This window comes from Micropterus salmoides, unplaced genomic scaffold (genome assembly GCF_014851395.1).
Source record: "Micropterus salmoides isolate LMB-PRFRI ecotype aquatic unplaced genomic scaffold, ASM1485139v1 Ms_hic_scaffold_5, whole genome shotgun sequence".
In the NCBI taxonomy this organism is placed as follows: domain Eukaryota; kingdom Metazoa; phylum Chordata; class Actinopteri; order Centrarchiformes; family Centrarchidae; genus Micropterus; species Micropterus salmoides.
In genome coordinates, this window is record NW_024044237.1 from 38077148 (window position 1) to 38104225 (window position 27078).

General features: G+C 47.0%; 1 protein-coding gene across 1 annotated transcript; it reads left to right on the forward strand.

The window, feature by feature from the left end:
• The first annotated feature begins 351 nt into the window (after window positions 1-351).
• On the forward strand, window positions 352-21681 carry LOC119888645 (vascular cell adhesion protein 1-like). Its single transcript, XM_038699305.1, is given in 12 exon segments — window positions 352-509; window positions 1882-2184; window positions 5083-5388; window positions 5811-6071; window positions 11235-11498; window positions 11911-11989; window positions 11991-12076; window positions 12079-12183; window positions 14824-15126; window positions 15227-15490; window positions 19841-20101; window positions 20211-21681. Coding segments are annotated over 12 exon segments (2439 nt in total). The 5' UTR covers window positions 352-463; the 3' UTR covers window positions 20372-21681.
• Window positions 21682-27078: the final 5397 nt, after the last annotated feature.

Consider the following 27078-nt stretch of genomic DNA (forward strand, 5'->3'; position numbering starts at 1 on the left):
GTCTGTGATCACACAGTCAATCAATCAGTCAATCAATCAGAATTTAAAATAAAGTTGAAAGAGTTTGAATAATGAGGAAAGACGGAGGCTCCAGTAGAAACAAAACACTTTATTACTTCCAAAACTGTCTAAAAGTGAAGTGATTCATCAGTTTATCACAAACACCCGGAAACAGTTAAACCGATCAAAGTTTCCCATCATAATAATGAAAATGCAAGTGAAAGAGAGGAGAAGGAGGAATAACAATGGAAGTGAAAGAGAAATGTTGTCCAGTGCAGTTTGAGGTGCGTCCTGCAGAGGGCGCTGTGGTCTGCAGCCTGGGTAAACACAGAGAGAGAGAGAGAGAGAGAGAGAGAGAGAAAGGCTGAGCAGCTGAGAGGCGTTTGTTTGTGATCAGTGTGAAACCTGGACACAAAGGAGACGCTGCTGTTCATCAGTGTGTTCAGACCCTCAGAGGAGTGAGATGTCTCTGCCGTCTGTCTGCAGGATCTTTGTCCGGCTGCTCGCAGGTGAGATCTTTATTTTGTCTCCGGTGTGAAATCCAGTCTCTGTGTTTGTATTGTGATGGTCTGGGTGCTTCTGATGATGATAACGCGTTCATCTTCATTAAAGCGTATAGAATCATATATAGAATATAAACCTGTCAGACAGCAGTTTAATGTGCTGACCTCAGGTGACCCCACGAGGAGCCACGGCCAGATGTTGAGAAACTCTGAACTAGTATTGAGTGATTGATTTTTTTACTGGTTTTACGTGACAGTTTCCAAACATCAGAGTTCTGTCACCGACCTCCTCCTGATGATCATGTTGTCATTAGAAATCCACCGCGTCATCGTACATTTATTCATTCAGCGACTCAGCTGCTGTACAGGGACACGTTGGTCACAGTGGGAACTGAACACTGCTCTCACACACCAAAACCCTGTGTCCACTGCACCATCACCATGTTTCTGACTGGACACGGCTGCTGTCAGACTGATGCCGCTGAAACGAGCGAGAGAGCTGTGATTGGTTAAAGCTGTCCTGCACGCAGCGTTTGATTGGTCTGAGGATCAGATTATTCAGATTAGAACTCTGAGACCAAAAAATAAAACCAAACTGAAAACGGATCCAGGCAGCAGTGGAACGGGGACTTCTGGGACCCTAAGAGACCACAGAGCGCGTCTGCTGGGACTACTTCCAGCGGCGGAGGGATCCACGCTGCTGTAGTGAGTTTATCTGATCCTCAGTCCAATCAAGAGCTGCGTCCAGGGACAGCTTCGACCAGTCAGTATGACGACACAACGTGATGTCATCAGCAAAATGCCGCCGTTACCAATCAGAAACATGCAAATTCACATTCCTGCCAGGAGGATATGTAGGTTCTGAGGTTTAGGGGCCTCTAACACCATCTATATATTTACTCCCTGATGGTTTATGGGCTCCTGCTGGCCCCTGGTGACCTCTGGTGACCCCTGTGGGCCCCTGGTGACTAAGGGGCCGTTAATCATTAATCATTAATTGTTTCTTGACTGATTGATTAAGGTTTAGTTTAGAAACAGAGAGAAACTGACACCAATCAGTGAGGAATTCTTTTTCTGTTGATGGACAAACCGACTGATCAGCTGATTGTTTCATCAGCACACATCTTCTGTACTTACTGATCGCATTTAATCGGCCTGTAAACATGTAAGTAACGATTGATGACGTGTTTAATGTTTATTTATCAAACCTTCTCCAGTGAAGACGTTTATATTATTAAAGTCTGTTTCTGACCTGTTTATTGATTATAAATGATCAATAAACGCGGTGCCCTCCTCTCATCAGTAAACTCTGTGTTGTCAGCGAGTTGATGGACGGGAGTTAAACTAGTCTTGTTGTTGTTGTTGTTTACCTTCACAGCTGTACTGCTGATGTCAGCGTGTTGCGTTCAGGGTCTGGGTGTGGACGTGTCTCCCAAAAGGCCTCTGTTGAGACTCGGGGAGCGTCAGCAGCTGGTGTGCCACGTTCAGCAATGTCCTGAGATGCCGATCGTGTCTTGGTCCCTGATGGGGGACCGGCCTCTGACCGCCTCCGTCAGCACCAACAGGACTCACTCCGTGGTGACCTTTGACCCCGTGATGATGGAGCATGAGGGACTCCTGCTGTGTAAAGTCAGCTGTGGAGGACAGAACAGGCAGATTAAAACCTCGGTGCAGGTTTACTGTGAGTTTCTACTGAGACACACACACTGTAACACACACTGTAACACACACTGTAACACACACTGTAACACACACACTCTGTAATACACACACTGTAACACACTGTAACACACACACACTGTAACACACACACACTGTAACACACACTGTAACACACACACACTGTAACACACACTGTAACACACACTGTAACACACACTGTAACACACACACACACTGTAACACACACACTGTGTAACACACACTGTAACACACACTGTAACACACACACACACTGTAACACACTGTAACACACACTGTAACACACACTGTAACACACACACACACTGTAACACACACTGTAACACACACTGTAACACACACTGTAACACACACTGTAACACACACACACACTGTAACACACACTGTAACACACACTGTAACACACACTGTAACACACACTGTAACACACACACACACTGTAACACACACTGTAACACACACTGTAACACACACTGTAACACACACACACTGTAACACACACTGTGTAACACACACTGTAACACACACTGTAACACACACACTGTAACACACACTGTAACACACACACACTGTAACACACACTGTAACACACACACACTGTAACACACACACACACTGTAACACACACACACTGTAACACACACACACTGTAACACACACACTCTGTAACACACACACACTGTAACACACAGTGTAACACACACACTCTGTAACACACTCTATAACACACACACTCTGTAATACACACACACTGTAACACACTCTGTAACACACACACACTGTAACACACAGTGTAACACACACACACTGTAACACACACACACTGTAACACACACACACTGTAACACACACACACTGTAACACACACACACTGTAACACACACACACTGTAACACACACACACTGTGACACACTCTGTAACACACACACTCTGTAACACACACACACTGTAACACACACACACTGTGACACACTCTGTAACACACACACTCTGTAACACACACACACTGTAACACACTCTGTAACACACACACACTGTAACACACAGTGTAACACACACACACTGTAACACACACACACTGTGACACACTCTGTAACACACACACACTGTGACACACAGTGTAACACACACACACTGTGACACACAGTGTAACACACACACACTGTGACACACAGTGTAACACACACACACTGTAACACACTCTGTAACACACACACACTGTGACACACAGTGTAACACACACACAGTGTAACACACACACACTGTGACACACAGTGTAACACACACACACTGTAACACACACACACTGTAACACACTCTGTAACACACACACACTGTGACACACAGTGTAACACACACACAGTGTAACACACACACACTGTGACACACAGTGTAACACACACACACTGTAACACACACACACTGTGACACACAGTGTAACACACACACAGTGTAACACACACACACTGTGACACACTCTATAACACACACACACTGTGACACACAGTGTAACACACACAGTGTAACACACACACAGTGTAACACACACAGTGTAACACACACACAGTGTAACACACACACACTGTGACACACAGTGTAACACACACACACTGTGACACACAGTGTAACACACACACACTGTGACACACTCTATAACACACACACACTGTGACACACAGTGTAACACACACACACTGTAACACACACACTGTAACACACAGTGTAACACACACACTCTGTAACACACACACTCTGTAACACACACACACTGTAACACGCAGTGTAACACACACACACTGTAACACACTCACTCTGTAACACACACACACTGTAACACACACACTGTAACACACAGTGTAACACACACACTCTGTAACACACACACTCTGTAACACACACACACTGTAACACACAGTGTAACACACACACAGTGTAACACACTCACTCTGTAACACACACACACTGTAACACACTCTGTAACACACACACTCTGTAACACACACACACTGTAACACACAGTGTAACACACACACACTGTAACACACAGTGTAACACACACACACTGTAACACACAGTGTAACACACACACTGTAACACACAGTGTAACACACACACACTGTAACACACACACTGTAACACACAGTGTAACACACAGTGTAACACACACACACTGTAACACACAGTGTAACACACACACACTGTAACACACAGTGTAACACACACACTGTAACACACAGTGTAACACACACACACTGTAACACACTCTGTAACACACACACTCTGTAACACACACACACTGTAACACACAGTGTAACACACACACAGTGTAACACACACACTGTAACACACAGTGTAACACACACTCTGTAACACACAGTGTAACACACACAGTGTAACACACACAGTGTAACACACACACAGTGTAACACACACACAGTGTAACACACACACAGTGTAACACACACACTGTGACACACTCTGTAACACACACACTCTGTAAAACACAGTGTAACACACACACAGTGTAACACACACACAGTGTGACACACAGTGTAACACACACACACTGTAACACACTCTGTAACACACACACTCTGTAACACACACACACTGTAACACACAGTGTAACACACACACAGTGTAACACACACTGTAACACACACACACTGTAACACACACTGTAACACACACACAGTGTAACACACACTGTAACACACACTGTAACACACACTGTAACACACACACACTGTAACACACACTGTAACACACACACAGTGTAACACACACTGTAACACACACTGTAACACACACAGTGTAACTGTCCATGTCTGTCCCTTGTGGACCTCTTACTGTCCTCTATGTCTCTGCTGGGTCCAGCCTTCCCGTCAGGTCCTGTGATCACAGGTCAGGACCACCTGAGACTGGGGGTGGAGTCCACCCTGACCTGCCAGGTGTCTGAAGTTTACCCCGCCGAGCTGCTGACCTTCACCTGGATCAGAGGAGACGTCGTCCTGCCGAGCAGTGTGGGAAATCCTGTTTCCAGCTCAGTCCAATCTGAATACAGATTCACCCCTCTGAACCAGGACTCGGGACGAAACATCAGCTGCAGGGCCACGCTGGAACTGCTGAACCTGCCTGCTGAGGACAGGACCAGAGAGACCACCGTCCCCCTAAACCCGCTCTGTGAGTCCAAGTCCTCTGATCTCCCAATCTCCCACCAAACCTTTACAGACTCAGTCATGAGAAACAGAAGTCCTCTTTCCCCTCTGTAGCTGAGGGGACGCAGTCAGGTCTGGGGTCTGGGGGTTTCAGTACATCACCACCATCGATTCTCCTGAATGTCGCAAAAAAGTTCCTGTTTTTTCTGTAATTTAATTGCAAAAGTGAAACCTCGATAAATTCTGCGTTCATCCACATAAAGTGAAATATTTCAGATGCTGACGGTTTGCAGCTCATGGAATCAAAACTCTAAATATGAGAATAAAGCCTTTGTAATGCAGACATGTCGACCCGTGTCTCGCTCCTCATCTCATTTCCTCCCTCGCCTCCCGCAGTATTTCACAGCTGGAAACACTGAACCGTCTCTGTCTCCGCCTCCTCTTTAGACGCTCCCGTCGTCACGGTGATGCCAGACTCTGTGTTGGTGATGGCCGGCTCGCCGCTCACTCTCGACTGTTCTGCGGAGGGAAACCCCGAGCCGAGCGTCACCTGGAGCTTCAGGACGGCGGGCGGGCGGTCCTTGCCACGGGGTCGAGGCCGTCAGCTGGTCTTTCCGGCGGTGAGTCTGTCTGGGGCCGGATGGTACGACTGTGAGGCCCAAAACGCAGAAGGAAACCAGACCGCCGCTGTGGAGGTCATCGTTCACGGTGAGAGTGAAGCTCCTGTTTCTTTACCCATCTCCTTGGTGTCTCCTTGGTGTCTCCTTAGTGTCTCCTTATTGTCTTCTGAGTGTTTCCTTGGTGTCTCCTTGGTGTCTCCTTAGTGTCTTCTGAGTGTCTCCTTGGTGTCTCCTTAGTGTCTTCTGAGTGTTTCCTTGGTGTCTCCTTGGTGTCTCTTAGTGTCTTCTGAGTGTTTCCTTGTTGTCTCCTTGGTGTCTCCTTGGTGTCTCCTTGGTGTCTCCTTATTGTCTTCTGAGTGTTTCCTTGGTGTCTCCTTAGTGTCTCCTTATTGTCTTCTGAGTGTTTCCTTGGTGTCTCCTTAGTGTCTCCTTATTGTCTTCTGAGTGTTTCTTTGTTGTCTCCTTGGTGTCTCCTTATTGTCTTCTGAGTGTCCTTGTTGTCTCCTTGGTGTCTCATTGGTGTCTCCTTAGTGTCTCCTTTGTTGTCTCCTTATTGTCTTCTGTGTGTCTCCTTGGTGTCTCCTTGGTGTTTCCTTGTTGTCTCCTTAGTGTCTCCTTGGTGTCTCCTTAGTGTCTCCTTATTGTCTTCTGTGTGTCTCCTTGGTGTCTCCTTATTGTCTTCTGAGTGTCTCCTTGGTGTCTTCTTGTTGTCTCCTTAGTGTTTCCTTGTTGTCTCCTTAGTGTTTCCTTGTTGTCTCCTTGGTGTCTCCTTGGTGTCTCCTTATTGTCTTCTGAGTGTTTCCTTAGTGTTTCCTTAGTGTTTCCTTGTTGTCTCCTTGGTGTCTCCTTGGTGTCTCCTTATTGTCTTCTGAGTGTTTCCTTGTTGTCTCCTTGGTGTCTCCTTGGTGTCTCCTTATTGTCTTCTGAGTGTTTCCTTGTTGTCTCCTCGGTGTCTCCTTATTGTCTTGAGTGTTTCCTTGTTGTCTTCTGAGTGTTTCTTTGTTGTCTCCTTGGTGTCTCCTTAGTGTCTTCTGAGTGTTTCCTTGTTGTCTCCTTGGTGTTTCCTTGTTGTCTGCTTGGTGTCTCCTTGGTGTCTCCTTATTGTCTTCTGAGTGTTTCCTTGTTGTCTCCTTAGTGTCTCCTTATTGTCTTCTGAGTGTCTCCTTGTTGTCTCCTTATTGTCTTCTGAGTGTCTCCTTGTTGTCTCCTTGGTGTCTCCTTGGTGTCTTCTGTGTGTCTCCTTGGTGTCTCCTTATTGTCTTCTGAGTGTCTCCTTGGTGTCTCCTTAGTGTTTCGTTGTTGTCTCCTTGTTGTCTCCTTAGTGTTTCGTTGTTGTCTCCTTGGTGTCTCCTTAGTGTCTCCTTTGTTGTCTCCTTATTGTCTTCTGTGTGTCTCCTTGGTGTCTCCTTAGTGTCTCCTTATTGTCTTCTGAGTGTTTCCTTATTGTCTTCTGAGTGTTTCCTTGTTGTCTCCTTAGTGTCTCCTTATTGTCTTCTGAGTGTCTCCTTGTTGTCTCCTTATTGTCTTCTGAGTGTTTCCTTGTTGTCTCCTTAGTGTCTCCTTATTGTCTTCTGAGTGTCTCCTTGTTGTCTCCTTATTGTCTTCTGTGTGTCTCCTTGGTGTCTCCTTGGTGTTTCCTTGTTGTCTCCTTAGTGTCTCCTTGGTGTCTCCTTAGTGTCTCCTTATTGTCTTCTGAGTGTTTCTTTGTTGTCTCCTTGGTGTCTCCTTATTGTCTTGAGTGTTTCCTTGTTGTCTCCTGAGTGTCTCCTTGGTGTCTCTTTGGTGTCTCCTTAGTGTCTCCTTAGTGTCTCCTTATTGTCTTCTGAGTGTTTCCTTGTTGTCTCCTTGTTGTCTCCTTGGTGTCTCCTTATTGTCTTCTGTGTGTTTCCTTGTTGTCTCCTTAGTGTCTCCTTATTGTCTTCTGAGTGTCTCCTTGGTGTCTCCTTATTGTCTTCTGAGTGTCTCCTTGTTGTCTCCTTGGTGTCTCCTTGGTGTCTCCTTGGTGTCTTCTGTGTGTCTCCTTGGTGTCTCCTTATTGTCTTCTGTGTGTCTCCTTGGTGTCTCCTTATTGTCTTCTGTGTGTCTCCTTGGTGTCTCCTTATTGTCTTCTGAGTGTCTCCTTGGTGTCTCCTTGGTGTCTCCTTATTGTCTTCTCAGTGTTTCCTTGTTGTCTCCTTGGTGTCTCCTTATTGTCTTCTGAGTGTTTCCTTGTTGTCTCCTTGGTGTCTCCTTATTGTCTTCTGAGTGTCTCCTTGTTGTCTCCTTGTTGTCTCCTTGTTGTCTCTTTGGTGTCTCCTTATTGTCTTCTGAGTGTCTCCTTTGTTGTCTCCTTATTGTCTTCTGAGTGTCTCCTTGGTGTCTCCTTATTGTCTTCTGTGTGTCTCCTTGGTGTCTCCTTATTGTCTTCTGAGTGTCTCCTTGGTGTCTCCTTGTTGTCTCCTTAGTGTTTCCTTGTTGTCTCCTTAGTGTCTCCTTTGTTGTCTCCTTATTGTCTTCTGTGTGTCTCCTTGGTGTCTCCTTATTGTCTTCTGAGTGTCTCCTTGGTGTCTTCTTGTTGTCTCCTTAGTGTCTCCTTGGTGTCTCCTTAGTGTCTCCTTATTGTCTTCTGAGTGTTTCCTTGTTGTCTCCTTGGGGTCTCCTTGGTGTCTCCTTATTGTCTACGTCTACTGAGTGTTTCCTTGTTGTCTCCTTGGTGTCTCCTTGGTGTCTCCTTATTGTCTTCTGAGTGTTTCCTTGTTGTCTCCTTAGTGTCTCTTTGGTGTCTCCTTATTGTCTTCTGAGTGTTTCCTTGTTGTCTCCTTAGTGTCTCCTTGTTGTCTTCTGAGTGTCTCCTTGTTGTCTCCTTAGTGTCTCCTTAGTGTCTCATTGGTGTCTCCTTAGTGTCTCCTTTGTTGTCTCCTTATTGTCTTCTGTGTCTCCTTGGTGTCTCCTTATTGTCTCCTTGGTGTCTCCTTATTGTCTTCTGAGTGTTTCCTTGTTGTCTCCTTGGTGTCTCCTTATTGTCTTGAGTGTTTCCTTGTTGTCTTCTGAGTGTTTCTTTGTTGTCTCCTTGGTGTCTCCTTAGTGTCTCCTTGGTGTCTCCTTAGTGTCTCCTTGGTGTTTCCTTGTTGTCTCCTTGGTGTCTCCTTATTGTCTTCTGAGTGTTTTCTTGTTGTCTCCTTGGTGTCTCCTTATTGTCTTCTGAGTGTCTCCTTGGTGTCTCCTTGGTGTCTCCTTATTGTCTTCTGAGTGTCTCCTTGGTGTCTCTTTGGTGTCTCCTTAGTGTCTCCTTATTGTCTTCTGAGTGTTTCCTTGTTGTCTCCTTGTTGTCTCCTTGGTGTCTCCTTGGTGTCTCCTTATTGTCTTCTGTGTGTCTCCTTGTTGTCTCCTTAGTGTCTCCTTATTGTCTTCTGAGTGTCTCCTTGGTGTCTCCTTATTGTCTTCTGAGTGTCTCCTTGTTGTCTCCTTGGTGTCTCCTTGGTGTTTCCTTGTTGTCTCCTTGGTGTCTCCTTATTGTCTTCTGAGTGTCTCCTTGGTGTCTCCTTATTGTCTTCTGAGTGTCTCCTTGGTGTCTCCTTGGTGTCTCCTTATTGTCTTCTGAGTGTTTCCTTGTTGTCTCCTTAGTGTCTCCTTATTGTCTTCTGAGTGTCTCCTTGTTGTCTCCTTGTTGTCTCCTTGGTGTCTCTTTGGTGTCTCCTTATTGTCTTCTGAGTGTCTCCTTTGTTGTCTCCTTATTGTCTTCTGAGTGTCTCCTTATTGTCTTCTGAGTGTCTCCTTGGTGTCTCCTTATTGTCTTCTGAGTGTCTCCTTGGTGTCTCCTTGTTGTCTCCTTAGTGTTTCCTTGTTGTCTCCTTAGTGTCTCCTTTGTTGTCTCCTTATTGTCTTCTGTGTGTCTCCTTGGTGTCTCCTTATTGTCTTCTGAGTGTCTCCTTGGTGTCTTCTTGTTGTCTCCTTAGTGTCTCCTTGGTGTCTCCTTAGTGTCTCTTATTGTCTTCTGAGTGTTTCCTTGTTGTCTCCTTGGGGTCTCCTTGTGTCTCCTTATTGTCTACGTCTACTGAGTGTTTCCTTGTTGTCTCCTTGGTGTCTCCTTATTGTCTTCTGAGTGTTTCCTTGTTGTCTCCTTGGTGTCTCCTTGGTGTCTCCTTATTGTCTTCTGAGTGTTTCCTTGTTGTCTCCTTAGTGTCTCTTTGGTGTCTCCTTATTGTCTTCTGAGTGTTTCCTTGTTGTCTCCTTAGTGTCTCCTTATTGTCTTCTGAGTGTCTCCTTGTTGTCTCCTTAGTGTCTCATTGGTGTCTCCTTAGTGTCTCCTTTGTTGTCTCCTTATTGTCTTCTGTGTGTCTCCTTGGTGTCTCCTTATTGTCTCCTTGGTGTCTCCTTATTGTCTTCTGAGTGTTTCCTTGTTGTCTCCTTGGTGTCTCCTTATTGTCTTGAGTGTTTCCTTGTTGTCTTCTGAGTGTTTCTTTGTTGTCTCCTTGGTGTCTCCTTAGTGTCTCCTTGGTGTTTCCTTGTTGTCTCCTTGGTGTTTCCTTGTTGTCTCCTTGGTGTCTCCTTGGTGTCTCCTTATTGTCTTCTGAGTGTTTCCTTGTTGTCTCCTTGGTGTCTCCTTATTGTCTTCTGAGTGTCTCCTTGGTGTCTCCTTGGTGTCTCCTTATTGTCTTCTGAGTGTCTCCTTATTGTCTCCTTGGTGTCTCCTTATTGTCTTCTGAGTGTTTCCTTGTTGTCTCCTGAGTGTCTCCTTATTGTCTTCTGAGTGTTTCCTTGTTGTCTCCTGAGTGTCTCCTTGTTGTCTCCTTGGTGTCTCCTTATTGTCTTCTGTGTGTCTCCTTGGTGTCTCCTTATTGTCTTCTGAGTGTCTCCTTGGTGTCTCCTGAGTGTCTCCTTGGTGTCTCCTTATTGTCTCCATATTGTCTTCTGAGTGTTTCCTTGTTGTCTCCTTGGTGTCTCCTTGGTGTTTCCTTGTTGTCTCCTTGGTGTCTCCTTATTGTCTTCTGAGTGTTTCCTTGTTGTCTCCTTGGTGTCTTCTTGGTGTCTCCTTATTGTCTTCTGAGTGTTTCCTTGTTGTCTCCTTGGTGTCTCCTTGGTGTTTCCTTATTGTCTCCTGAGTGTCTCCTTGTTGTCTCCTTGTTGTCTTCTGAGTGTTTCCTTGGTGTCTCCTTATTGTCTCCTTGGTGTCTCCTCGGTGTCTCCTTATTGTCTCCTTGTTGTGTCCTCGTTGTGTCCTTCATGTTTACCTGTCACCAGCCTCTCACCCACCTGTCTGCCCCTCCCACAGCTCCGCCCACCAACACCTCCATCTCAGTGAGTCCAGGTGAGGAGGTGGTGGAGGGTCAGCAGGTGACGGTTACCTGCCGCTCAGACGGAGCTCCGCCCGCCACGCTGGTGCTGAGGAGGGAGGGGGCGGAGCTTCAGAGGGCCGCCTCCTCCTCGCTCTCCTTCAGCCTCTCCTCCGCCCTGCTGGAAGACTCCGCCCACTACCAGTGCGAAGCGTCCAACCAGTACGGGTCCCAGAGGGTCAACAGCTCCATCACCGTCAGAGGTGCCGATCTTTAGTTTCACTTTCACTTCCTGTCTTTAGGCGCTGTCGCCGCTTCATCACATCTTTCAGTGTCAGTTCAGTTTTTATCTGCAGCTTCCTGAGAGATTAAAGAGCCGAGAGTTTCCGTCTCCTGTCTCTGCTCACGTTTCTTAAAACCAGTACTTCAGTGAAGTGGGACCCTTCTCTCCTTCCTAACACGCTAATGTTCAAACGTTAGACTGAAGGTGTCTCTGCTCAGCGACTCCTGAACTTTTCCCTCCTCATGAAACTCCGTCAGCAGTAGTAGCCTGTGAGACGCTGATGGACCCGGGTCTGAACAGCCGGCACAGAGACAAATAAACGAGCCTGTTGATATAAATCAGGATGAACGGATGAATATTTCAGTCTGTAAACGGTTCTGTTGTTCTGCCAGGTCACCCTCTGCAGGTGGAGGTGAGTCCTCCGGTCTCAGCAGCAGAGCGGGGTTCAGGTCTGGTCCTGACCTGCAGAGCCCGGGTGTCTCCAACCCCCCTCCCTCACCTGGACTACAGCCCGGGACCGGACCGTCCTCCAGAGGACGCAGCAGCAGGACGGACTGTCCCGCTCCACCTGCAGGACCTGGACCTCCAGGATCAGGGAGGATACAGCTGCGAGGCCGAGTGCGACTCCGTCATCAGGACCGGAAACAGCCAGGTCCACGTCCACTGTGAGTCCACTGAGACATTATTAACCCCACTCCCTTTGGTACGGTGGCCCAGAGAGGACAACATCAGAATAATGAGACCAGGTGAAACTGTGTTCTGTTCCACTGGAACCAGAACCCCATAGTTCATCCTGAGTTTACTGAACTCATCAGCTGTTTCAGTACCAGAACCAGAGTCCACCATACCAGAGGTTCTGTAGTGGGTACCAGTAAAACGGGCTCAACTAACACTGTGAGAGAGAGGACGTCACAAAGTACCACCTGCACTCTGATTATTTAATTATTAAGTGAATTCATTCACTTTCTTAACTTTACAGTCTCTCGGTGTGAAATGTGTCTCCGTCTGAGAGACGGACGTATTGACCTTCTCAGACTCAGTGACAGCAGCGTTCGACAGACGTTCAGCTCTTAGAGCTGCAAACTGTATCGCCATCTTAAATTCAATTTTATTTATATAGCGCCAAATCACAACAACAGTTATCTCACAGCGCTTTTCATAAAGAGCAGGTCTAGACCGTACTCACTAGGAGACAGAGGCAAGGAAAAACTTCCTTTAAGAGGCAGAAACCTCGAGCAGAACCATGACTCAGGGTGGGCGAGAGAGAGAGAGAGAGAGAGAGGGAGAGAGAGAGAGAGAGCGAGAGAGGCAGCCTACACAATATCCACACAGAGGTACACACAGTAAAGGTGATGTTGCTATAGACTAAATGAAAACTGGTACAGATATTTATAGTAGTGTTAATGATTATAATAACAATAGTCGTTGCATACAGAGGGAGAGAAAGTAGAGGAGAGAGGAGCTCAGTGCATCATGGGAAATCCCCCGGCAGTCTAGGCCTATAGCAGCATAACTAAGGGATGGTTCAGGACTCACCTGAGCCAGCCCTAACTATAAGCTTTATCAAAGAGGAAAGTCTTAAGCCTACTCTTAAATGTGGAGATGGTGTCTGCCTCCTGAACCCAAACTGGAACCTGGTTCCACAGGAGAGGAGCTTGATAGCTGAACGCTCTGGCTCCTAGTCTACTTTTGGAGACTCTAGGAACCACAAGTAACCCTGCATTCTGGGAGCGCAGTGCTCTGGTGGGGTAGTAAGGTACTATGGGCTCTTTAAGATAAGATGGTGCCTGACCATTAAGAGCTTTGTAGGTAAGAAGAATGATTTTAAATTCTATTCTGGATTTTACTGGAAGTCAATGCAAAGAAGCTAAAACAGGAGAAATGTGATCTCTTTTCCTGGTTCCTGTCAGAACACGTGCTGCAGCATTCTGGATCAGCTGAAGAGTCTTAATGGACTTTTTCGAGCAGCCTGATAATAAGGAATTGCAGTAATCCAGCCTAGAAGTAACAAATGCATGGACTAGTTTTTCTGCATCATTTTTAGACAGGATGTTTCTGATTTTCGAAATATGACGTAGGTGAAAAAAGGCGGTGATTTTAGTGATTTCTCCAGCTGGGAGAAGTCCGGGCTTTGACACAGAGCTGCTGAAGGAATCTCACGTCACGTGGTTTCTAAACACGAGCCGCCGCAGCAGCACCGGTCGCTGTCCTCCACGTGTTGGGTCCCCGGCACCGTCGGGACCGCAGCAGAACGAGTGCAGACATGTTTTCAGGGTTTTGGGATTGACTTGGTGCTGAAGTATCGGGTCTCCTGACATCCCTTCATTTCAGACGTCCTTCATTAATTAACTTCCCCTGAGTTTACACACAGAACTCAGAAAGGTCTGAGTTTAAGGTGGTATGAAGTCAGACCTCCTTTATTAACCCTTGCTGGTCATCTGAGAACCTCTGAGTGGGAGTTCAGTGTTTGTGAATGAAGGCAGAGTTGAGGGTTCAGATGAGTTGGGATGAGTTAGTTTGTGTTATTTTAAGGAGTATTTTAATCTTTCTGCTGACTTCCTGTCTGATGAAGAAAAGCCAGCAGGTCGGAGGAGTTTTATCTGCAGACTCTCGGCTCTGTTTTGAATCAGAGGAAAAACAATCAGGACCTGAATCATCAGGATTAAATCTGATATTGAGACATTCCTGCAGGTCTCTGCGGGGGCCGGGGGGGCGGGAGGGCGGGGGTGTCCTGGACTTCAGTCGGAGCTGCTGTGTGTTTGGAGAGATTTGTTTCTGTTGGCAGGGAGGGCGAAGGTCCTCACTCTGCTGTTCTGCTGCTGATCCAGAGAGCAGGAACACTTCCTGACAAAGATCTGTCTTTAATCTGGACCGAGGAGGACTGACTCCAACGCTCCCTCTGACAGGAAGTGACACAACAGGGGGAGAGCGGCCAAATCCTCCCCCGCAGCAGAGACAGGCAGAGTTTAATTTGAACATCAGGCCGAAGCTGCTGAAACAGAAAAGAGTTTCTGCTGAGTGAAAGTTAACGTGGTTTTAAACTTTTCTTCAGAACGAACTCTTGATGCCAAACAGTCAGAACGTTTAGGAGAAAAAACAAAAGCAACATCTTTAAAAATGAAGTGACCCGAATGAATGAAATCAAACATTGTTTTGTTATGTTGTTGATAATCATGATGATTGTTTTATTGCTCGGCTGTAACGCCGCCGGGCCGAACGTCCCTGCAGCCCGACCCGCAGAGTCTGAAGCCGATCGGCTGATCGATCAGCTGCGTGAACGTCTGCTGTGTTTTTCTTCTCTCCAGCGTTTCCCTCTGATCCGGTTCTGGAGGATCCTGGTCCTGTCCTGCTGGGTCAGGAGGCGGTCCTTCACTGTGATGTCAGCAACGTCTTCTCAGCCAATCAGATGAGGATCCGGTGGCTGTCGGGGAACGCGACGCTGAGGTCGGAGTCCTTCAGCTTCTCCGGTTCCTTGCGGAACGTCTCGTCTGTTCTTCGGCACCGGGTCGAGGAGGAGCAGCTGGTCCTGACCTGTGGCGCCGAGCTGCTGAGGGAGGACGGAGACGTGTGGAGGTCCAGGAGGACCAGCGTCCCCCTGCAGGTCCACTGTGAGTGTCTCTGCATTTTTCAGCCGCTCTCTGATTGGCTGAGAGGAGAGTTAGGTGAGAGATGATGTCACTCATGAGCTCACTCTTGTTTCTGCTTCAGATCCTCCGAGGGGAACCTCCATCTCAGTGAGTCCAGGTGAGGAGGTGGTGGAGGGTCAGCAGGTGACGGTTACCTGCCGCTCAGACGGAGCTCCGCCCGCCACGCTGGTGCTGAGGAGGGAGGGGGCGGAGCTTCAGAGGGCCACCTCCTCCTCGCTCTCCTTCAGCCTCTCCTCCGCCCTGCTGGAAGACTCCGCCCACTACCAGTGCGAAGCGTCCAACCAGTACGGGTCCCAGAGGGTCAACAGCTCCATCACCGTCAGAGGTGCCGATCTTTAGTTTCACTTTCACTTCCTGTCTTCAGGCGCTGTCGCCGCTTCATCACATCTTTCAGTGTCAGTTCAGTTTTTATCTGCAGCTTCCTGAGAGATTAAAGAGCCGAGAGTTTCCTCCAACACCCGTCTCCTCTCTCTGCTCACAACACGAGCTCAGAGAACCCGAGCGAGGAACTCGAGACAAATCAAACTGGAAGAGAAACCAGGACTAAAAGCTCAGAAGCGTCGAGTCCGACCGAGTCACAGATGAACGGAGTGAGACGTCGCTCCGACACAAAGAAACGAGCAGCTGTGTTTGACAGCAGCTCTCTTTATGTGGAGGTTTGATGGGAAGAAAGTAAATCACTCCAAAGTAAATTCAGGCTCGTTGATCTTTACAGCAGCGAGACTGTAGAAGCACTGACGACCCTTAAACCCCCAGAAGGTTGTAATTTCCTGTTGGTCCTGAAGAGGGAACCAAGCCGTCTTCATATGGACGTGTGGTCAAGACCCGTTGGCGTCAGTGTTTTGATAATGCAGGACGCAGGTGTAGGACATTTCACAGAGTCAGAGGAACCGGACCCTCCACCCAGAGGCCGGCGTTCGTTTCCGTCTGAAACTAAAAGTCAACACTGAATGTTTTTAGTGACGTTCCGTTAAGTTTTAATTTTGGCCTAATCCTGACCAAACTGCAGCGTTTCACAACATTAACAACTAGTTTCATTTTAAAGAGTCCACGGAGCCCTAAACGCTAAAGGGTACCCAGGGCGTTAAAAAGTGACGGCAAGGGGTCTGACATGGGGGGGGCTGAACTGCTAACGTTAGCCTGAAGCTAAAGCTCTCTCTGTGTCTCGTTCTGACACTAAAGAAAGCTGATGGATCCTGAACGCTTCATACAGAGATGAATAAACGAGGGCGTGTTGGAGATTTCCTGCTTAATAATCATCAGAATTATCCTGATGAATCTTCACGTCGTCCTCGGCTGCAAACACTTCCGTTGTTCAGCTGTAGTTTCGTTGGCAGCAGTTTGGTAGAATGAAGTGGACCCAGGACCAGGTCCTGACAGGACTCCCTCAGTCCTCCTGCAGCTCCTCTTCTGCTTCTCTTATCTGACTCCTTCACATGACGCTGAGTGCGGTGAGAAATAAACTCTGACCTTCCTGCTGAGTAATGTGTCAGACGCTGATGTTGACCAGACGCAGACCTCCTCTGACGGCGGCCGCTGTCCACCTCCTCCAGGCACGTCTGTTTCCAGGAAATTCATCTTTCGCTTCATCTGAAAGATTCAAATTAAAAAAGGTTTTAATGGGACAGAATGTTTTTCAGACATGAAGTTTATTAAAAAAGCACAAACATGCACGCTCCATATCAGGTGGTGAAGTGTTGGGTTAAAGGTCAACGGGGTCGGCTCAGCAGGTCGTCACATGACAGTTTACAGCTGCCTGTGTTTCCCTCCTTTAAATACACGAACATGAGGTCGTCTGCCGGCGGCAGCAGGACTGACGCTCAGAAACAGAACTGACGGTCGGAGACGTGATTTAAAGTTAATAACAAGAGGTCTGAGCACAACTGGCAGAACAGTTAAAACTAAACTCCAACACTCATTTTCAAAATGCAATAATACAGTGACACAGTACACTATATCTCCCAAAACACACGTTCTCTTTCAGCCGGTCGTAGCCCAGTGGACAGAAACTGCATTATTTAAATGTGTCAGGTCTGCTGCTGAAACAAGAGACGCTGTATTGTACAGATCACAGATTCTGCTTTGCACTGCAGTAAATGTTGAGTGTGAGTTTAGTAAATTTGTTTTGTTTCCTAAAAGATGAATGACCCATCGGTTTATAAAAAATACAAAGACAGGATCGTTGCAGTAAAGGCTCCACGTGCAAGAAAACTGACAGTATTATTATATTGCAGTGTGAGACAAAATATTCAAACAGAATATGCCACAGAAACAAAGTCAGATTCTAATCCGCCCGGTCTTCTGCATTTGGCCACGTCTTCCCGTCCACATCACACCTGATATCTGCTCTCAGGGCATCTTGGGAAGAATCTCTTGGCACGGCTTATCCACCCCAGGCAGGGTTCAGCTGTGATGTCTTGGCACGCAGCGTCCACTGCATGCAGGAGGGACATTTGGTCATAAACCCTCCATCTCCAGGCTGAGAAGAACTCCTCAGTGGGGTTGAGGAAAAGCAGGCTGTGACTGCACGGGGATGCTGGAACGCCGCTTGTCCCTTGTGATCACGTATATCGGCACCTGGTCTCCCACCTGTCCCCTTTCTGCCTCTAGCGCCTGTCTTTCATACAGGTCTTCTAAAACCAGGAGAAGGCGGTCGGTGTTGTAGGGGCCAATCTCACATTCATACAGGAGTGGACCGTTGTTGCAGTATCAGTATTATTTATATAGCACACTTCTCACACGGTAAAAGCAGCAATAAAGCAATGAAACATTATAACATACGATATATAGTGAATAAGAATAATAACAGACTGAACTCGAAGGAAATGCCAAAGAAAAGAGATGCGATGTTGGCTCCTCTGCTGCGCCAAGTTAAAGCCAGCCTCGTCAACGTAGATCATTTCATGTGGGACTTGATCTCTGAATGTGTAAATGCTTTGCTGTATGTCCTACTGCACTTCAGCTTTATGGAGTAGTTTACTGGAAGACACACGATGCGTAGTACAGTAATGACCTTACCTGGACGCATCGGCGACGGAGTTCCTTGATGCGCTCGCAGTTGTTTCATTGGGACTGTGTTTAGCTAGATGAAATGGATGTTACGCTGCATTGTTCCAAAGACCAGGTTGTCCTCCACAACTCTGGACTAACAATAGCGAGTTCCTGTTCTTCCTTCAGGAGCGTTCCGGTGCCCCCTGAGGGAGGTAGACATTGAATCAGTTCCATGTTAGGACCGGAAGCATACAGTCACTGCACTACATGGTAAAGTTATTTAAAGTTTGCAGTAGGAGGAACCTGTTGGCTTCTGTGTCTGCGCTGGTTCACCAGCTCTCTGTATGATAGCCGTGGTTTATGACGTGGTCTTATTTCATCAGTGACCACAGCTCGGGCCCTTCTTTGAGCACCACCGCACATTCTGACTCCTCTCCCTCGTGCAGGCATTTTCCTGACTTCCTTTGTGTTGCTCTGTATTGTTTCTTTTCCACACAAGATTAGACCACATGGTCATGCAACTGAAGGAACACCTGAGTGTGTTTCCTAGATGGGAATCAGCTGTGACTGATCTATTTGCAGACCTAAAATATATATACGCGTGTTTCAAGTCACACTATAAGTTAGCTTTAGAACAAGGTGTTATCTGTTCTGACATGCAGTAAAAATCCATCGTTTTGATCTTGGCTGAGCTTGTGTGGAAAAGAAGTTCAAGCATTGTAAATTTGTGTAAACTGTTAGAAACTGCATTTTGTGTCAAAGCAACAGGAAACGAGTTAATTGTAAAGCCTGCGCAGACGGATGTTGTGCAAACTGTGTTAAGAGTTTAGGAAAATTGTTAAAAGGGTTGTCATAGCCATCGTAAAGTAACGTCTCCGGCCGTACCCTGCGCCCCCAAAACTCTAACTACACATCGCAGCGACGCAGACCGCAAGAACTGTGATTGGTCGGCTTCGTGGCATCGTTTCCTCTGAGCTGCCAGGAAGTGGGAGCGCTTTGTGAAGCCAGTTTAACTTGCAGCCAAACCAGCGGCTGGAACACAGTCGACGTGTTTCAGAGTTTAATCCATTCGGTGGATAACATTTGAAAAGTCCAGAAGAGCCGCACGGTCAACGCAGCCGACGCCATAACGCTAACCAGCATGTTGGCGGTGTGACTGCAGAGCTGGAACTGAACTCTCTCTGATTTTAATAGTTTTAGTCCAAGAAGCCTGCGTGTTGTTATTCAACATGTTGCTGTAAAATAATTCAGAAATACATTTTTCAAAAAGCCAAGATATAAAATATATCTGCTGGCATGAAATATTAACGCAGCCTTGGTGAAGTTCAGGCCCAGATTCCACCTGCAGAGCGCCGCAGACGCCAACACGCGAGTATAAATGTGAGGGTTTAGGCTGCTGAAGATGAAACGGCATCAGTCCTGATTCTTTGTTGTTCTCCTGGTTTCAGCTTCTCAGACCAGAGACTCTCTTTGGGTTTTGGACTTTTAGTGTAGATGAAATCATTAGTGTAGAGAGAGACGTGTCCTGAATGCAGGATATATTAAAGTCTCGTCTCGTCTTGTTCTCGTGTGCGGAGCCCTGATGTTCCCGCCGCCACTGCACCACGTGACGTCCTTTATGTCTAAATGAGAATCACGTGACCGGGTTCTGCCTCTGACCGTAATCTGGTTTCTTGTGGTCCAGCTCCTCCGAGGAACACCACGGTCCTCATCCTGCCGTCTTCGGTGGTCCAGGAGGGACAGAATGTCACCGTGTGCTGCCAAACCATCAGCTTCCCGCCGGCAGCCGTGGTGCTGAAGAAGCTGACCAATGGGACGGAGCTGTACTCCCCCAACGGCACCTTTCTATTGGTCAACGTCACAGCCAGAGACTCCGGGCTTTACCAGGTCAACGTGACCAACGACCTCGGGTACCAGGTCCAAGTCTTCAGCATCAGCGTCAGAGGTCCCAAAGTTTAACCTCATTATTATAATTTAATCTTATTTCTTTTGTTAAAGTGTTGAAATGGAAAATGTTTTCTTTTATTCTGAAGTCTTTGTCTCACTTCCTGCAGAGAGGAGCACCCACCGTCCCCCCAGCCTCGGCGCCATCGCCGTCCCAGTCTTCTGCGTTGCCGCCGGGCTAGCGGCTGCTGCGCTGCTCCTGGACTACCTGAGGAGATCCAGGAAGAAAGGCTTCTATCAGCTGCCGCAGTCTGCGCCTCCGTCAGCCTGACGCGGACCCTGGGCTACCGCCGTCCCCCATGTGGCTACCATGTTCTAATACGTGGCTTTGATATACAACATGTGGCTTTCACGTCTCAGTGTGTGGCTACCGCTTCCTAATGTGCAGCTACCGAGTCCTGACACATGGCTGTGACATGCTAACACGTGGCTACCACCTCCCAGCTGGCGGCTGCTAATTTGCAAGACGTGAGTGACATGTGATCAGCTGACTGCTGCCCCCCCCCCCCCCCCCCCCCCCAAGATGTGACTGTGTTCCAACACTTCCTAATACCCACACATGTTGCTACCTGGCACCCAAATTTGTTTCTGTAACACTCGGCTACCAGATTCCAGCGCTTGGTTTCATCATTCCAGAACGTCCCGGCCGGCTCGGCGCTGTGCTACCAACAGTCACAACACCTCCTCCCAGCACGCGCCCTCTATACTATGTGACATATGAACTTGATGCTTTGCCTCTTTAAGGCTGGAACACCTTCAGCTTCAGAAGCACGTGCTTTCTGCTTGTGTTTCTGCTTGTGTGTGAGATGAATGTAAATTTTCTCTTTTAATAAAGATATTTATTTCCTTACTCTGCCCCCTCAACCGGGAGCTTCTTGGATTATTTCCCTGGGAATTTCCAGTTATTCAGCCGGAGCTCAGCAGCTTTCCCTTTCTCTTCTCTCACACTCGCTGTTTACTGGAAGTTTGCAGGACACCTCGGTCTGTTTCCATGGTGACGCCTCAGGCCTGGAGACTCGCTTTAAGAGGCGGTTTGTTTTTCAGGAGAGGGAGAAAGGCTGCTGGGAGTTTAACACTTCGCTGAAGCCGAACAGGGAGACAGAAAGTAAAACAAAGCCTCCAGGAGGTGGGTGGCTTTGGCTCCTGATGGCGGCGCTGGAGGAAAGGTTGTGATGTCGTGATGTTTACAGGTCCGAGCAGGAACGGACTAAACAGCATTTTGTACTTTGTGTAATAGGGTTGATGTGAACAGCCACTTTTTGTACTTTGTAGTTCAAACTAGTGTTGTAGTACTCGAGACCCCTTTCTGATGGTCTTGGTCTCGACACGGTCTCGGACATTAAGGACTCAGGACTTTATTTCAAGACCATAACTTTGGGAATATCAATAAACTGGTTTTGCATCGTCTGATTTATTTGTTAACATTCTAACTTTGATGAATGTAAAACGTGTTGCTTCAAATTAAACCAATGACCCTAATTAAAAATGTGTTGTTACCGTTAGCGACGGTAACCCCCCAACCCTCCTGCGATGGTAACCATGGAGAAGCAGTGTTGAATAAAGAGGCTTGAGTTGATTTCAGCTCTTAGTGTTTGTGGGGGTTTTAATGGGGATGCGGATCTTTCAGATTAACCAGAAGCACCTGTGATCTGGTTCCACATGTTATTGTGTGTCAGGTAATGTGGGGAACCGGTCTTGGTCTCGGCTCGGTCTCGGTTTGGGCGGTCTAGACTACAACACTAGTTCAAACTTGATTCATCATAAATTAAAGTAGCAGTCAGGTACAGATAATAAAACCCATAAAATACACAACTGTAATCAGAGAACAGCTGTTGAAACAGGTAAATGTAGAGAAGTGAATAAATGCAGGATCCAGCTGATGTTTGTTTGTTGTTCCTCAAACAGAAGTCGCTTTGGATAAAAGCCACATGAGTGAATGTCTTCTCTCATTGTTGATCAGGGACAGAGATCTGAGGAGTGACTTCCACTAAAAAAAAGGGGGCCTGAGATCCTAAAACCAAAACCTGCAGCGGTTCAGGAGTCCACTGGACCAGAGAAGTTGTGGGATCAGTCTACTTCCTGGCTCTCTGCCCGTCCCTCTCATGGATCCTCTGAGCTTGTTAACGAATAAATTAATTAAATGTTTTTTTTGTCTTCGCCACAAAGCTCATTGGCTCCTCAGCCCGTCGTCATGGAGACCAGGCTTCAGATGTGAGGTGCGAATGTGGATCCTCTCAGATTGACGCGTCCGTTGGTAAATTTAACCTCCTCAGAGTTCAGAGGTCAAACGAGTCCGTTCTTCCCTCCATCCGAGCCCCGAAGCCAGCTGAAAGTGCTGATCCACGTGTTCCTGCTCCATCTGCTGTTTTTCCACTCGTGAGGCGTTCAGTGTCCCGCCAGGCCTCTGTGACCTCTGACCTCTGTTGTGTAAGAGAGGACACTGCGTTCTGCTGCGTCTTGTCATTTTAACCGTCTGGTATTTCCTGTCCGAGAGCAAAAGATGGGGCTCTTTGTTTAGTGAAGAGGCTCCGTCAGCAGCTTTCAGAGACCATAGTCTTCGTCCTCTCAGAACCAGGAACGGAACCAGCGGACATATACTGGACCTGGTCCTGGGTTTTGTCTTTATCCTGCTTTTAGTCTTTTTGTCTGGTCTTTGTCTTGTTCCCAGTCTCAGTTCTGGACCAGAACCCAAACCAGATAAGACCAGCTGTCACCTTATGAACGACTTCTGGTCATGTGACTGTTATTTTAAGACTGACCTGAAGAATGTGAACTCTGCGTTAAAGAGGAAGCAGCGGGGCAAACGGCGGCTGTTAAAGGGTTAAAGGAGCTGAGTTGTGGTCCAGCCGGAGACCATATAGAACCTGAACTTTGGTCTGAAGATGATCCATCAGAGAGAGAAGAGACACTGACGGGCAGAACGCCACAACATGGCCGCCTGCTCTTGACCTTCACGGGGAAGCCAATGTGACACAGTGGCCAAACCGTGAAATTAGAACTTACGGGTCGTGACGTGTTGCACGGCGCTCCAAAGACATTTTCCAGAGTAGCATGTAGCTGCAGTACCGGAGGCTGCAGTTTCAGGACCCCCTCAATCCTGGGACCAGACCTGCATTTCTAGGACCCTTGTTTACTTTGATACGGCCAGCTGGCTGTGTTACTCCTGACAGCCCGCCGAATCACCTGACCTCAACCATCACCGAGTGTGAGCATAAAGTTATTGATGATACGCATGTCGACCGGTTAACCTCCTTCGCGTTGCTGTGCATTACAACCACCACTCCACTAGATGGTGCTGTCGCAAAAGAACTGCGGTCCCAGGATTGCGGGGGTCCTGAATCTGCAGCCTCCGGTACTGCAGCCACATGCTACTCTCCCGTCACAGTAACCGCTGCGACTCGTTTCACTGTCAGAGTTTGATCCCTTCGGTCCAGTAACATTACATCATTTTACCCCCACTGAAATTGACAGAGGGCTAAACAGGAAGTTAGCCAGCTCGGCGGCGGAAGCTCCTGTGGGTCCGCAATGTTTTCGCTTCGTGTACCGCTGAGCAGCTTTCAGAGGAAGGAACGGAGCCCCGCCTCCAACGTTTCTGCCTCTACATGAACTTACACGTGACCTTGACCTGTGAACACACTGACTGAGCACTTCCACTTTTGCTTCCGGATGTTTCTCTTCAGACCTGTGGTTCACTTCGACAGCGAGCGGCAGTGACCTCCGACCGACCAATCAATCCCACTTCCTGTCTCCGAACGGACCAATCATTCCCACTTCCTGTCTCTGCACAGACCCGCGGGAGCCTCTCGGCGTGGAGGAGGACGGAGCTGCTGCTGTTGATAGAGCGTCGGCGTCTGCTTCTGATGAGGTCGCTGAGGTTTGGGGTTGCCATGGAAACTGATGAGCGATCCCTCTCATCTCACTAAGGCACCTTGTTCCCTCCCTGACAGACTGATGTTTACATGGGTTTTTTTATTCACCAATGAGTCAGCTGTTTCCTGTCATCAGGCTGAAGGTTTGATCCTCTGATCTTTATATTCATCTTGTTTTACTGAAGGCATGTAATTTGTGACCGTGTTTCCTGGTGAAACGCTGGTGAAATGCTGCTGAAATGCTGGTGAAACACTTTGTGAAACACTGGTGAAACGCTGCTGAAATGCTGGTGAAACACTGGTGAAACGCTGGTGAAACACTTTGTGAAACGCTGCTGAAACGCTGCTGAAACGCTGGTGAAACACTTTGTGAAACGCTGCTGAAATGCTGGTGAAACACTTTGTGAAACACTGGTGAAATGCTGCTGAAATGCTGGTGAAACACTTTGTGAAATGCTGCTGAAACACTGGTGAAACACGGGTGAAACGCTGGTGAAACACTGGTGAAACACTTTGTGAAACGCTGGTGAAACACTTTGTGAAACGCTGGGGAAACACTTTGTGAAACGCTGGGGAAACACTTTGTGAAACGCTGGGGAAACGCTGGGGAAACACTGGTGAAACGCTGGGGAAACGCTGGGGAAACACTGGTGAAACACTTTGTGAAACGCTGGGGAAACACTGGTGAAACACTTTGTGAAACGCTGGGGAAACACTGGTGAAACGCTCGTGAAACGCTCGTGAAACACTGGTGAAACACTTTGTGAAACGCTGGGGAAACACTGGTGAAGCACTTTGTGAAACGCTTTGTGAAACGCTGGTGAAACACTTTGTGAAACACTGGTGAAACGCTGGTGAAACACTTTGTGAAACGCTGGGGAAACACTTTGTGAAACACTGGTGAAACACTTTGTGAAACGCTGGTGAAACACTTTGTGAAACGCTGGGGAAACACTTTGTGAAACGCTGGGGAAACACTTTGTGAAACGCTGGGGAAACGCTGGGGAAACACTGGTGAAACGCTGGGGAAACGCTGGGGAAACACTGGTGAAACACTTTGTGAAACGCTGGGGAAACACTGGTGAAACACTTTGTGAAACGCTGGGGAAACGCTGGGGAAACACTGGTGAAACGCTCGTGAAACGCTCGTGAAACACTGGTGAAACACTTTGTGAAACGCTTTGTGAAACGCTGGTGAAACACTTTGTGAAACACTGGTGAAACGCTGGTGAAACACTTTGTGAAACGCTGGTGAAACACTGGTGAAACACTGGTGAAACACTTTGTGAAACGCTTTGTGAAACACTAGTGAAACACTTTGTGAAACGCTGGGGAAACACTTTGTGAAACGCTTTGTGAAACACTAGTGAAACACTTTGTGAAACGCTGGGGAAACACTTTGTGAAACGCTGGGGAAACACTGGTGAAACACTTTGTGAAACGCAGAACAAACAGTGAAGTGAAATTTAACCCAGCTGCTGCTCAGACTTTGTCCTCCTGCCAGTCAACAGACCTGAGAGGCTCCCGGAGGGCCCCGTGGAAGCTCTGTGCTCTGACGCCCCCTGCTGCTCACACCACGGCAACACAACCAGCAGACCGCAGGCTTTTATTTTGAAATATACCGGAAACCACCAAGAAATCACAACTTCTGCTAAAAGTCTCCACAGACTCCACCACAGGAGTAGTACACACTGCAGGAAGTAAAAGTAAAATGTACTTCATGCAGGCCTAAACAGAGTACAGCTGTGGATCGGACTTTAACTATTTCACAAATAAAAGTTAATAAATCTGTAAACATCCTGCAGCTTTGTTTTGGATGGAAAATATGTCTAATAAAAGGAACTTTAAACGTCACATAGATGTTATGAAATATAAAGTACAGTCTTTCCTTCTGCTGTGTTTTTACAGTATTTACGGTTCTCCAGGTTCCTCAGCTGCTGAGGTGACTTCACAGTCCTGGTTCTGTCTGAGTTCAGGTCTTCACAGACCGACAGCCGAGGGTTCGTTGTAGTCGCAGCAGGAGGTCCACTCTAAATCTTAATTATCTTTTATTTCAAGACAAAACTGGGATATAAAAAAAAAATCTGAATATAAAATCATATTTAGATCAAATGTCAGATCTCTGAAAAAGAAAAGCTGTCACCACCTCATTTTGATATAAGCGAAAGAAACTTAGAAAGCTTTGGATTTCATCTCAGAAACTTTATTTGTTTCCATTCAGTTCATCACAATCCCACTAACATGTCTGCAATAAATAAAGACAACACAGAATTACAACAACAAAAATAATACCTTATTCAATTAAACATACAAATTCAACATCAAATAAAGTCTCATAGAACTGTGTTGATATTTTACTATATAAATATATATATACGTATTCTTAATAGCATCAGTAGTACTATTAATGGTATTGGTAGTAGTATTATCAGTAGTGGTAGTATTAGCAGTAAATAGTATCAGAAGTAATAGTATGTTAAGTGTTGTTCAGTGTTACTATCTGATGGCGCCCTTACTCGATGTATTACGATAGTAAAACTTGTTACGTCCTGATGTGATGTCACTACGCTCTGTGTTACGCAGCCGTCCGTCTCTGCCTGGTGACGAGATGTGAAGTGTTCTTAATTAATCTGCCAGTCAAACAGGCTAAAGAGAGATAATGGCTGAAGTCTTGCTTAACATCCGGACGCATTAACGGGAAGGTTGCGCACGACTGCTCAACAAGTAGTATAAGTAGTATTCTCAGTAGTAGTAGTAGTAGTAGTATTCTCAGTAGTATTCTCAGTAGTATCAGTAGTATTCTCAGTAGTAGTAGTAGTATTCTGAGTAGTATTCTCAGTAGTAGTAGTAGTATTCTCAGTAGTATTCTCAGTAGTATCAGTAGTATTCTCAGTAGTAGTAGTAGTATTCTCAGTAGTATTCTCAGTAGTAGTAGTAGTAGTATTCTCAGTAGTATTCTCAGTAGTATCAGTAGTATTCTCAGTAGTATTCTCAGTAGTATTCTCAGTATTCTCAGTAGTATTCTCAGTAGTAGTAGTAGTATTCTCAGTAGTATTATCGGTCAGTGTTTGAGTACCGGAAGCGCTTCTGAAACGCCTTTATTGTGAAA